This window comes from Panthera onca, chromosome A2, assembly GCF_046562875.1.
Source record: "Panthera onca isolate mPanOnc1 chromosome A2, mPanOnc1 haplotype 2, whole genome shotgun sequence".
NCBI classification, from domain to species: domain Eukaryota; kingdom Metazoa; phylum Chordata; class Mammalia; order Carnivora; family Felidae; genus Panthera; species Panthera onca.
In genome coordinates, this window is record NC_138340.1 from 109,311,490 (window position 1) to 109,324,948 (window position 13,459).

General features: G+C 38.5%; 1 protein-coding gene across 6 annotated transcripts in view; it reads left to right on the forward strand.

Moving 5' to 3' along the window:
• Window positions 1-13,459, forward strand: part of LRRC72 (leucine rich repeat containing 72) — a 42,072-nt gene that overhangs the window by 25,505 nt on the left and 3,108 nt on the right. For 5 of the 6 annotated variants that reach the window (XM_060632606.2, XM_060632609.2, XM_060632607.2 and 2 more), the window contains 2 exons: window positions 7,190-7,279; window positions 7,948-8,100. In XM_060632606.2, the coding sequence (XP_060488589.1) occupies window positions 7,190-7,279; window positions 7,948-8,100 (243 nt within the window). Of the gene's footprint in view, window positions 1-7,189; window positions 7,280-7,947; window positions 8,101-10,015; window positions 10,125-13,459 lie in introns of all 6 variants that reach the window. The other variant, XM_060632608.2, reaches the window with a different exon arrangement.

Below are 13,459 nucleotides of genomic sequence, written 5' to 3' on the forward strand. Positions count from 1 at the left end.
AATTAAAGTTTTCATATATTTTCAGTGCTAATCAGTTACACCTACTGTATTGGGGAAAAATGACTTAGGTGCTCATAGGTAGGTTGTTCATACCCCAATGTTAAAATGACACCAAGTTCATGTGAGCTCTATGTTTTGTTGTTGTTGTCATTGTTAATCTAAAATCTTGTTGATTTTTCCTTTGGAAAGAAGTTGAAGACAGATGTTTAGGAAACAAACAGTAATCTAAGTTGACTCCTACACCCCATCCCTCCCCTCAGCACACCAACTCGGGCCACAAACTGGGCAGTTGGTCAAGACCATTTGCCCTCCCTTATCCTCACCCACTCACTAGTTAGTACATATCTATCACCACCCTTTCTTTTCTGCTTCCTCTACTTAGGTATTCATCATCTTTGGTTACTTCCTGTCTTGTTCTTCTCAGAGCTCTTGCACAGTACAGGTCCAAGTGGCACATTGATATTGCCTACACACTGAATGGTGTCCCCTGGAGCTGGCCACATGGCAGTCTTGCCCCCTCAGACACCTTTTAACATGCAAATAACTCCAGGTTTATTTATGAAATGTGATAAGGTCTGGGAAATAGTCAGGATTGGCCTGCATATTGGAATTATCTGGACCTTTTGTGCGGAACAAATGCTTCTGGGATTAAACGACTGATCTGGAACTCTCACTTACCTTCATTTTTCCATAAAATGGGCTAATAGCTAGCCCTTAAGATTGTCTGAAATAGTAAGCTAACTCCGTCAGACATGTTTTGAAAAAGCATTTCTTGACATTAATGTTATTTTGAAGCAGCAATAAAAACAAAAATGGTATTACTGTGGTTTATGTAAATTACATAATGAATTGAGATGCATGCAGTCTAGAAAATTCTGCTAAGTTGTAAATAGATTTGAAAAACAACTTGGGGCACCTGGGTGGCTCAGTCAGTTAAACACCCGACTTCTTGATCTCAGCTCAGGTCTTGATCTCAGGGTCTTGAGTTCAAGACCTGCTTTAGGCTCTGTGCTGGGCAGGAAGCCTACTTTTTAAAAAAATGACATTTTAAATAATAATCATTATAATCACAACATATTTGAATGTCTTTCCTGTTGAGAATATGCTTTCTTATCATGGTCTCATTTAAATCTTCACAGAAATCCTATGATCTGATTAGAATGATTTCCCCTTTAATGGTGGGCACGCAGGTCTCAGAGACTTAACCAAACTACAAAGAAATGTTAACATTTAAACTCATGCCTTGTTTCTTTGTTTAGCATCAATCCATTCACTTGTTTAATAAATATTTATCATTTATTTATTTATTTATTCATTCATTCATTCATTCAATAAATATTTATCATATATTCACTATATGACCCTCTGCTACACGGAAACACAAAAGTAAACAAAAAAGACCCCGTCTGGAGCTTATGGTTTTATAACTTTCAGCCTAAATATTTCTTAGAGAGCAGAAGGAACTAGATGTGCAACTAAATGGACAATTTGCTAAATGTACAAACTCAATAATTTAATCAGATTTATTTTACAAGACAAGATTTGGAAGTTACCAATCAAGGTTGTCCTATGGGAGTCAACAGGATTATGCCCTGAACAAAGTGCTTGGTGCAGAAGTGAGTGGAGTCTGAAATCCAGCCTGCGTCTCCCTTGTTAAGCAAGTATGTGAGCACAGAGTTGTGTCAGCCCTGAGGTGGGGTTGCCTTTTCTAGTTCTCTAGGTTGGCCAGCCTGGTCATATAACGTCCTTATCATTTCCTGTCACAACAGTTGAAGCGACCTCTACTTACAATCATGGCCATCTAATTCAAGTTACACGACTACAATTGTTCCAAATGAGAATCTTGTAGTGGGATCATTTTTTGAAAGGGAGAGAATGCTATGTCCAATTACCCAAAAATAAAACATTTGTAGAAAAGCTTTGGTAGCAAATATGCACACTTTGAACACTTGCCCCATTTTGGTTGAAGATATTATATGGGAAAAAGTCTCACACGTACTAGACTACTAATTGCATTTGTGCAGTAATGTGCTCAGATTAAGTTTCTCTGAGCCTCATTTGCAATCACAGATTAGATTCAGCTCATTAATTAAAATGAGAGATCCATATATTTTCAAGTGTTAACATTTTTGCCTTTTCAAGTTGTAAAACCGTATAAAATGCTAAAGTGTTGTTATTATTCCACTCCAGTTACAAGTTCTTCAGAGGGTGAGAAAATAGCCTGGAGGGGAAACTTCTAATCCATTTCGGCATTTTCCCCTCCTTTGGCGTTTAAGAGGAGGATTGCCAAGAGATGGCCCAGGAGACACAGGGCCCGGAGCTTCAGGGAGGCCTACCCCAGCTGCCGAGTGTGAGGTCCTGGAAACTGGAATTCCTGACTTCCAGGCTGAGTCAGGAGGGCCCCACCTCTTCTCTCCAAGCGGTCTACCTTTCCACACCCTCCCTCTCCAGCTCCATGTTCCTCTTTCCTCCCTTTCTGTGAACTCTTTCTAAATCAGGAGCTACGTGTTTCAAAGACCCATTTTCTAGCTAATGATGTTCCCTGACCTTCAGTCCCCCTGTCTCTCTCCCAGCACACAGCAGGAAAACACCACCAGCAGCAGCCACAAAATACTTACATTCTGCTGTTCCTAAACTTTCACTCTCCTCATTTCTCTCAAATTTTTTGTTTCGTTAAGCTCCACTATTGGGAAGTACATTCAGACACCTGCATTGCATAAGTTTCTAAATACTTTTTTATTAATATTTATTTATTTTTGGGAGAGAGACAGAGCATGAGCAGGGGAAGGGCAGAGAGAGAGGGAGACAGAATCAGAAGCAGACTCCAGGCTCTGAACTGTCAGCACAGAGCCCAATGCGGGGCTCAAACTCATGAACCTGAACCGAAGTCAGACGCTTAACCCATCTGAGCCGCCCAGGCGCCCCAGCATTGCATAATTTTTAAGATTTGCTTCCCAGAAGCCCTTTAAGGATTCACCATTAGAGACAGAGTGACCTTGTCAAGAGATGGTCTCCATTTTCTTCAGACTCCATCTTCAACATTTTCTATCCTTTTCCACTTGGCCCCTGTCCACTGCAGATGGAAAATAGACAGGGGCTGAAGAGGGACACTGAGATCAGGGTGGGGCTATGATCTTGATGGCCTCTGCCTTCGAGCCTCTACCTGAAATGGCTCAAGTGGGACTGATGAGGGAGTGTAAGGCAAGCTGACACCACATACACCACCTGGGCCCCCAGGTGGGATGTGACATTCCCCAGGCACTCCCAGCTGCCCAAGAACAAAGGAAAGGGCAGAAAACAAACAGTTACACTAATAGTCTCCATCAGTTTACAAATATCTTAGTAAATTAAAAAAAAAAAAAAGCAATCTTATCAATAGCCTTCTCCAGGAACTCCCTACCATCTCAATGATTAAGCTTTGCTAGAGGAAAAAACGACCTCAGCTTGACAAAATCTAGGCCTCCAGTAAATGAACCTTCTTTAGCATATGGAAACCCTTTAAGAAACTTCCTCCTGACTTCAACTCTCCCAACTCCATGGTCTATAAGCAGTCACTCTTCACAACCCCAGTGCAGCTCTTTCTGCCCACAGGTCCTGTCCCCGAGCTTTAATAAAAATCACCTTTTTGCACCAAAATGTCTTCAAAAATTTTCTTGGCCATCAGCAACGAACGCCTGCCACCCCTCCAAACCCCATCAGGACCACCCCTCCCAAACAACAAAACAAAACAATCCACCCAATAACAAGAGCCAACTGGGTCTTTGCTGTTTGTCTTGAAGAAGAGAATATTCTGACCCCTCTACTGTCTTCATCCCCTGCTTTAGTCCAGGTTTGCCTTTTAATAATCAGGGATGATTTCCATATTCAGTACGAGCACGTGGTGTGCAGTGGCCCACAGATGTTGCTAAAGTAAGACGGTGGTAAACAACGGAGATGCTGCCCTTGCTAAGTAACCTTGAGCCAGAACCTCAGAATCTTAGTGTGTGACCATTGCCAGCTGAACTCGCTTCTGCAGGCTGTTCTGCACAGACACAGAACATAACTGCTTTTAACTTCTCTGTATCATTTTCCCCATCTATTAAAGCGAACATGTTGGTACATTATTAATCACATCAACTTTCTTCAAAGGGGGTCTTAAAACCCTTAATGTTCATTTAAATGATGGTTTTCAATTTAGCTTTAAAAGTTTTAAAAAATTAACTGAAGCCAATTATTTAGATAACTTTTTTCTCTTCTGTTTCAAGAAGTAGCTTCGTACATGTGACTCATGTAATTCAAGCTGTGCAGTAAGGTAGTAAAGACATTTTGATATATTATTGGATAGATGTAAATTGCTGAGACTCAGAATCCCAAATTAAGATAAGCAAGACAGTGCTGGCGCCACCGAGGTGTACTCTATAAGTAGCCTAGAGGGAAAGTGGATTAAATAGTATTAACCTATTGAAAGTGAAAGTGTAAGCAATTTTGCTTCATAGTTTCTAAAGAAATGTACCCATACATCATGGAAGGCTTTCAGAACTTTCAGACACAGGAAACTGATTTCATATCTTAGAAACTTAATTTATGGTAATTTTACAGCATCAATCCAAAACTCATAAATCCAAAATGTTGAGTGTTTAATAGTATGGAAGGGGGGAAAAAGAGTTTGGAAATAAGATTGCTTCTTTCTAAAACTTAAGAGCAAGGAAAAACAAAGTGAAAAATCGTAAAGATGAAATGCCTCTCAAACGATTTAATTCTATTTTTTAAAGTTAATTTAAGCAGAGGCTGGGCTAAGAGCCCAGTGTTCTGACTTGCTGTCACTTAGATTTTACTTTAGAATGAGATAAATGGTGAGCCACAATGAACGCATCAAGTCTTCAGTATTGAGACACCTTCTTTATAAGTAATCTAACAGCAGTAAATCTAAATTGGATGTTTTGTTGAGCCGAAGCTTGGTTTTCAATTTACATAAAGAAGTTACTTAACTGAAGGCTAGGAAAAAAAAGCCAAAAGAAATGAAATAGGAATGTTCTCAGAGGGAAAAGAGAATGGGAAGGGTGTACCAAGAAGAAACGTCATAGCTACATTTTCGATTTACATCACAGGCGACGGCAGACTATCCCCCCGCCCCCCCCTTTAATGTACGATAGGGTTATGAAGCATCAGATGTGATTCTCCAACACGGTAACCAAAGAACAGGCTTCCGCACTGAAGCATCTGTGACTTTTTCTTCCTCCTAAACTCTCATTAAAAACAATTGTGTTTTGCTTTTACATCCTTGTAGGATGTTCTTTTCTCTTTCTGGCTCCAATACATGATCCCTGTGGATCTTTTAAAACCTGTCCTTAGGGGCGCCTGGGTGGCTCAGTCGGGTGAGCGGCCGACTTCCGCTCGGGTCATGATCTCGCGGTCCGTGAGTTCGAGCCCCGCGTCAGGCTCTGTGCTGACGGCTCAGAGCCTGGAGCCTGTTTCAGATTCTGTGTCTCCCTCTCTCTGACCCTCCCCCGTTCATGCTCTGTCTCTCTCTGTCTCAAAAATAAATGAACGTAAAAAAAAACAAACAAAAAAACCCAAAAACCTGTCCTTATTACTGGTTTAATATACATCTGTCCTATTCCCTGTTCAGTAGTAATAATTATTTGTTACCACTTTAAATTCCTTTCAAGTTAACAATTTAAACCATTTTTGTCACTCAAGAAATCTTGAAAATTTTGTTTCATTTTTTCCTCTTATTTCCCCCAATGCATACATATTTCCTTTCTTTTAAATTCTTTGTTGCTCCTGGATCTACATTTTCTTTTATGCCTTCCTCATTCTGATTGCTTCTGTTTATTATGTACCAGGTGTCTTCCATTGCCTACTTTAAGTCCCTGTAAAGCTCAAGTTTTCCACAGGGAATAGCTACATGTAATGGTTTCATTAGCCAGAAAAGTTTGTGTTTATATGATAAATATAAAAATGTTTTATAACCTACAGGGAAAACATCCAGATGATCAACTTTTTCAGTTTTTATCAAAATAGTTCATTGTCTTTGAAGCACTCCCCCACCTTCTTCATGTTGCCAACTGTTCTTTCCTGGGCTTATGATGCTTAGGGTTTTCATGCTTTTATCAAGCGTCTCTGTATTTTACAGTCCAATGCTAGAGCACTACTCCTAAATTTAACATGTACAGTACACGAGCCCCATTTTGTGATAGCGATGTCGTCGCACAACGGCTGGAACTCTTTCTACTACTGCCACCTAGTGGTTCTCCTCACGAGATGTATCTTCCCGAAGTGTTTTTCTAGAAATTGCACGTTGGCAGAATCCAGTAGCTAAAGATATTCAAGTGGAAATCATGAAAGCTTTCTTTCACATTGTATTAAAGTAACCCTGTTTCACACACCTAGGGAAGAAGAGGGAAGATACCTCACTCCACGAAAATAAAACTCTCACAACTTTAGTTGAAATTTTTTTTTAATGCACCTGCACGCTGATGTCTAAAGTATGTGACGTCAGAAACGCCAGGAGCTCTTCCACATGGCGCTTGCCTCCCACCTCCGGCCACTGTACTAGACAGCATGATTCATTAGGTATCACAGCACCTGCATAAAGGAAATCAGAAGCAAGTGCTTCTGGCCAGAGGTAAACAAGACGCAAGATCAGCACCTGTTCAGCTCTGCTCCTGCTGAGCTCTGAAGCCGCCACTGGTATTTATGTAATCTGAACTGCGTGCGATGGTTTAAAGTGGAGGAAGAAAACGATATTAGATCAGTGTACTGCATCTCTGCCCGTCTCCACACAGCCACCTTTGTGACCTTTGAGACTAGAAGAGAACCGAGGGAACAAATACTTCAGCAGACAGCAGCATTAAGGCCTCCGCAGAGCTGATATCTTGTCGTTTCTTTACTAATTAACTTATAGCCATGTTAAAATTTTCATCATTTGTGGTAGATGGGGTAGACGCTATGTCCCCAGCACCTAGGACCGTTCTTAGTATACAGTAAGCACTCAGGAAATATTTGTTGGATGAGTGTATTTAACAAATGGGAAAAAAAGGGCCGCTCTGAAAAGTGAGTTTTAGTGGGGCCATTGGTTTGGTCCATGGAGCAGAGTTTTACATGTTCTTATGTTTCATATTAATTCTGCAATTTCCCATATTTTAGCAAGTGATACATGAAACCTGTTTTGAAATCTGACATCTAAACTTGGATTCTCTCTTTGCAGGTCTCTACCAAAACCCTTTGTGCCAATATAACCTGTACCGTTTATATATAATCTACCACCTTCCAGGAGTAGAGTTGCTTGATCGAAATCGTAAGGACACCTCTGGCAGAGAAATAAGTGAAGGACAGTCTTCTAGCTCACTAGCTTAAAAATGCTGAAAGTCTTTGAAAATAATTTTCTTTGTAAATGGACTTTCAATTATTTATTTTCAAAATGTTTGTTCTGAAATTTTCCCTAGCTTAGGAATTATTTCTCTTGATCACTGTATTGAAAAGGCCATCTAACTGAGCATAAGGATTGGTCTCCTTGCCCTGATTTTGACATACATGTGTTGGATGCCAAATCATTTGTCCCCAGCATTTTAGTGTTTTATTTCAAAAATGAGAGAAATGGACTAAATCTCTTAAGGCCTATTTAAGTTCTAAAAATCGTTTTCTTTGAAATCCTGTAAATATATATATTAAGACATATATAATCAATGATAATTTCTTTGTGAATACACCTTTAGACATTGTAGATGAACTAGTATGTCCATTTATATGAACCACAAAAATAACCTCACCATGTTACATTTTACCCTTTAGGGGGCCTCTTTTACCTCCAAGGAAATAACTGTGATAGCCCTTCGCAGTTCTGACAGGATGTTCACATATGACATAGTTCAGATAAACACATTTTTCCAAGTGTTCAATTATCTTCTGAATCTCTCTGCTTCTCTATAATGCTACGAAGTTAACATTACTATTTGCATTTGTCAGAAGTTACAGAGAAGGAAAGAAGATCAATGATCACCATTTTTAATCACAAAAAGGCTCATATTGTTCAATCAATAGCATTCAGAGGAAAAGTAGATGCCTCCTGGAATCCTAGATCACCGTTTAAGCAAAAACCAGCTCAGAGAATACCTCCAGGTATTTTGAAACCAGAAGAAAAATGAAATTAAAATTCCTCAGACTTTTGGTTACTTTGATTATAATAATAATGGCTGCAATTGGCAATAAGCTAAGCCCCTACATGGTGAATAAATATTCTCCAATTTTATTAGTCCAATTAAAGTGATATGCAATTTTATCTGTTTATGTATATTAAATTAAATGAGGTAATGTGATAATAATGAGATATTACCTTGAAATTCTTCCTTTAGTATCTAGTGACTATAAAAGGCTCAGTAAATAAGCTTTGTTTATTATTATTACCACTATCACTGGACAATTTCACCAATTAAAGCTATAAGTTGTTGATAATATGGCAAAAATATTAAGAAGAAATAAAGATCATCTACAATTCCTTCACCCAGAAGTAATCACTGTTACTATTTAGGTTGGATTCATATACACACACTCATTATACACAAGTAGAATTTGAATATTTTCAGTGATGTTTCGTTAGTTAGAATTTAATTTCTTACATGTAACAGCAATCCAACTTCACTGACTTAAGGAAATAGAGATTTTTCTCACATAGCAAATAGTACAAAGGGAGGGTGTTCAGGGTTAGTGCAAAGTTCAATGATATCAGTATTTAAGAATACATCTATCTTTTGTTCTATTCATAGTGTGATTTATGGTTACAAGGTGACTGCTATACAGCCAGGCCTCACAAGGAGGTACAAAAAAGATGCAAAGACAAAACCCTTTTACTCATGACACTGTGCCAAAGAGATGACATAGATTTGCAAAACCACAAGCAAAAAAAAAAAAAAAAAAAAATTTCTAGAAATGAAGGAAAAAAATATTAAAATGGAAAAAGATTTTGAAGAAACTACCCAGAATGTAGTATAGAGAAAGCAAGAGATAGAAAATATTAATTAGCTGTTGAGACAAGGAGACATTAGAAACAGAAGGTCCAGCATCAGTTTAGTAATCCTGAAGGAAAACAGTAGAGAAATTGGGCATAAGTTGATGTTTGAGGTGATAACAACTGAGGATTTTCCAAATTTGACAAATGATATGAACCTTTAGATTTATCACAGAAAATTAATCCAAAGACATAAATAACATATAACAATGTCAAAAATCCACACCAAAGGCAAAATGATCTAAAAATAGACTGAAAATTGTAGATTACCTATAACATAATAAGTTATAGATTCACAATAAACTTTCCAACTGCAATTATGGAAGTCAGAAGAAAGTGATCCAATGCCTTTAAAAAAAATTTTTTTTTAATGTTTATTTATTTTTAAGAGTCAGAGAGTGACAGACCATGAGCGGGGGAGGGGCCGAGAGCGAGGGAGTCAGAATCCCAAGCAGGCTCCAGGCTCTGAGGTCAGCACAGAGCCCAACACGGGGCTCGAACTCATGGACCACGAGATCATGACCTGAGCCGAAGTCACATGCTTAACTGACTGAGCCACCCAGGTGCCCCAGATCCAATGCTTTTAAAAAGCTGAGGAAAAGTAATTGTCAATCAAAAATTCTACAACTAGCTAAGCTAGTAAAAAATGAGCAAGAGGGGTACCTGGGTGGCTCAGTCAGCTAAGCATCCAACTTCAACTCAGGTCATGATCTCACAGTTCCCTGGTTCGACCCCTGCATCCATCTCTCTTCTGTCAGCACGGAGCTGGCCTCAGATCCTCTGTCTCCCTCTCTCTCTCTCTCCCCCCCTCCCCCACTCATGCTTGCACGCGCTATCAAAAATAAAACATTTTTTTAAATGAGCAAGAGGAAAAGAATGGCAAAATTAAGATTTTCCTCTCAACTTTTTAATGTGAAAATTTCAAAACATAGGAAAAGTTGAAAGAATGTCACTTACATATTCAATAATTGTTAATATTCTGTCATATTCACCACCCTTCATAAATGAGGCTTTGCCTTTTTATTCAAGAACGACCTCCTCAGAAGCTTCTACTTACATCTGATTGGCCATCCCCAATCTCCATGTTAACTGGAAAACCTCAAAATACCACTGAACCATTTAGATGTTTCAGTAACAGGTATCACGACTCTTCAGTTCTAAATAATTTAGCCTCTAAGTTTAAAAATAAGGGCATTCTTCTATATAGCCCCAATGACATTATCATACCTAAAAAACTATGAGTGTACTCATACTATTTAATACATAATAATACATATTCAAATGTTCCCAGTTGTTCCAAGATGGCTGCTATAGCTGCTCTTTCAAACCAGAATCCAATTAAATTTCCTAACAACATGTGGTTGTTATGGACCTTTACTCTTTTTAAATTTAAAAATTTTGCAATTTGTTTCCACGACTCTTTTAGGGACCAGGCCAGTTAAATTGTAGAATGCATCAATTTGTATGACTGTTTCCACAAGATGTCATTAAACTTGTCCCTTTACCCACTGTATGTCCCAGAGAATGGAAGAAATGTCCATAGGACATGTTCTGGATGCAGTAGAGTGTAGAGCAGTGGTTCTCAAAGTGTGGTTCCTAAACCAGTAACAGCAACATCGCATAAGAACTTGCGACCAATGCAAATTCTTGTCCCAAAAGAGATCGACTAAATTAGAAACTCAAAGATGGGACCCAGAAAGCTGTTTTAACAAGCCTTTCAGGTGACTCTGATATACACCCCAGTTAGAGAACAACTAGCATAGAGGCAAGAACACAAGCTTTGGGATCAGATTCCCCCTAGGTTTGAATACCAGCTGTGCTAGTAAGTAGAAGTTTTATTAATCTTGACCCTAACTTGTTTCAGCTTTCTGATTTTTAAAACTAGGGACAGACAATATCTTCCTCTGGCTGTCATGACTCTTATACACACACTCATTATATACACACACTGCCACCACCCTATCTGACATATGAAGGACGTGATAAAAACTGAACTGTTCTATTAGTCTCCTCCTAGGTTTTTCTTTCACTTCATGTAAGATACACAAACTGAATGTTATCAGATTAGTGCAAGTGAGCCATGCTATGGCAGGAAGTGAATCTCTGGATAGAAAATCTCCACTCTTAAAAATAGGTAACACACTCTTAAAAACAATGTAAGCCATTCCATCTGTTTTTCAGCGCTACTGTTATTACAAGTATGAGGAAGACGGTTGAACACTACCTTTAGCGCTTTACCTTTCTTTAGTGCAACGAGATTGCAGAAAAAAAACTATTATCCTTTTATTATTCTCTTCATTACTTTTCATATTAAACCTCCAAAAACGAAATCAGAGGAAGAAAGAATACGGAGAGTGTTTCACTGCACCTGAGAGTTGTTCTTCTGAATTCATAGCTATGTTACCTATAGCCCTCCTAAAACTTAGGATGGCCCTAATCTACTCATTTCCTACAAAACGCCAATATATCAGAGCAACTAAATAGTATTTTTAGCCCAATATTTAGCCTGGCTTACTTTAGCTTATCTTAATAACTGAACATGTACAATGAAACTAATAAAACCCACTATGTAAGTTTTTTAAAATATGTCTTACAGTTTTATAGTTTCTATATTTGTTTTTATATAAATCTCATCTTGCTGTGACATGCACATTTAGGACTCTGAATCCTTTAACTGGGAAGAAACCATACTTAAAATTGTTCATAAGGTAATTTTAACACCACGTTTTGATTTCATTATCTTTAACCTTATACTGGGAAAGAAACCAATTATATTCTAACAGCTTGAGAAGTAAGGTCAACTTGTAGTTTCTTCACATGCCACGTATCCATCCTTGTAAAACGGGTAAAAGACATGCACCGATTTCCATTAATTATCATGCTTATTGCAGGATAACCAATAACTTCAGAATCAAAATGCTATGGGCTTTTATACGGCTTTAAGGAAGTAGACATTGGGGGATTTCCCACCAACTACCCAAATAGGGATAGACATTAAGGGAGATTAAAATAAATGAAAATATCAATAACTTTTTTAATTTTTTTTTTTAACCTTTATTTATTTTTGAGACAGAGAGAGACAGAGCATGAATGGGGGAGGGTCAGAGAGAGGGAGATACAGAATCTGAAACAGGCTCCAGGCTCCGGGCTGTCAGCACAGAGCCCGACGCAGGGCTCGAACTCACGGACCTCGAGATCATGACCTGAGCCGAAGTCGGACGCTTAACCGACTGAGCCACCCAGGCGCCCCAACATTTTTAAATGACTAGTAGTGGTCTAAGTAGAACTGCTGGATTTCTGTATTTGCTCTTCTCCCCCAAACAAGATGGAACTGCAGGGCTAAGACCAAGCTGAGGATGATGTCCCAGAGCCTAGGCCTAGCAGCTGAGGCGTGTTACTCAGGAAGAGAGAAGAAGAAAACAACAACAACAACAAAATTCATGTAGACTATTTAGCAAATGGATAGTTCAGCAGAGTGGGTGAATCCAGATATAAGACAGGGAGGCCAGAATCCAGACAAAAGTAAAAATTAAAACTTTTGAGCTGGGGGATCGAAGCCTTGGGAATCCAGGCCTTAAAAACATCTCTGACTCTGAGAAGCAACGACATGAGGCACATCCAGGAAAGCAAATGCCAAGTGCTATTTGTGCAGGAAGCCTCAGAGAGGTACCAGGGGTCAATGTGAGAACTCGAGATTGGTTGGCAACGAGAAAACCGCAGAGTCAGAAGAATTTGTGAAGGCAAAAATCAACAGTCAGCAGAGCAGGTTTTGGAAGCCATGACTGGGGGACACTGGAGTTGTGCCACGGAGCAGTTCTGCGCCAAAGAAATAAACAAAAACCACTTTCTTCGGGAGACATCATAAGGAAAAATAAATTCCAGAGAGATTAAATATCTAAATATAAATGAATTGAAAAGTACATGGGGGAAAAAAGAAAAACTTTTATAATCCCAAGGAGACGAAGTACAATCAAAGCTTTGCACAAAACTCAGGGCCATAAAAATGAAAAGTTGACAGATTTAAACTACATAAAAATGACAACCATTATATGATATAGGAACAAAATTAAAAGAAAATCTTTGCAATATATACAATAGGCAAAAGCTAATTCCTATTATATTAAAGGGTTCCTATAAATCAATTTGTAAACTCCAAATTTAAAAAAAAAGTGACAAAAGCTATGAACAAGACATTTAGAGAAGGAAATAAATGTGATGTGTCATAATCAGCCTTACTAGTGAGCAAATAAATGGAAAATAAAACAATGAGATATCAATTTCGTCCTGCAGATATGCAAACGCTGAGAAGGTTAGTAAAGATTAAGGGAGAAAAAAGCACAACTTATAAATTATTGGTGGGAGTGTAAACTAGTTTAACCTTCTTAGCCATATGGCAGCATCCACCAACATATAAAATGTGCAAACCATTCAAAACAGCATTTAAATTTGAAGCCTCTTTTGCAAAAGTATTTG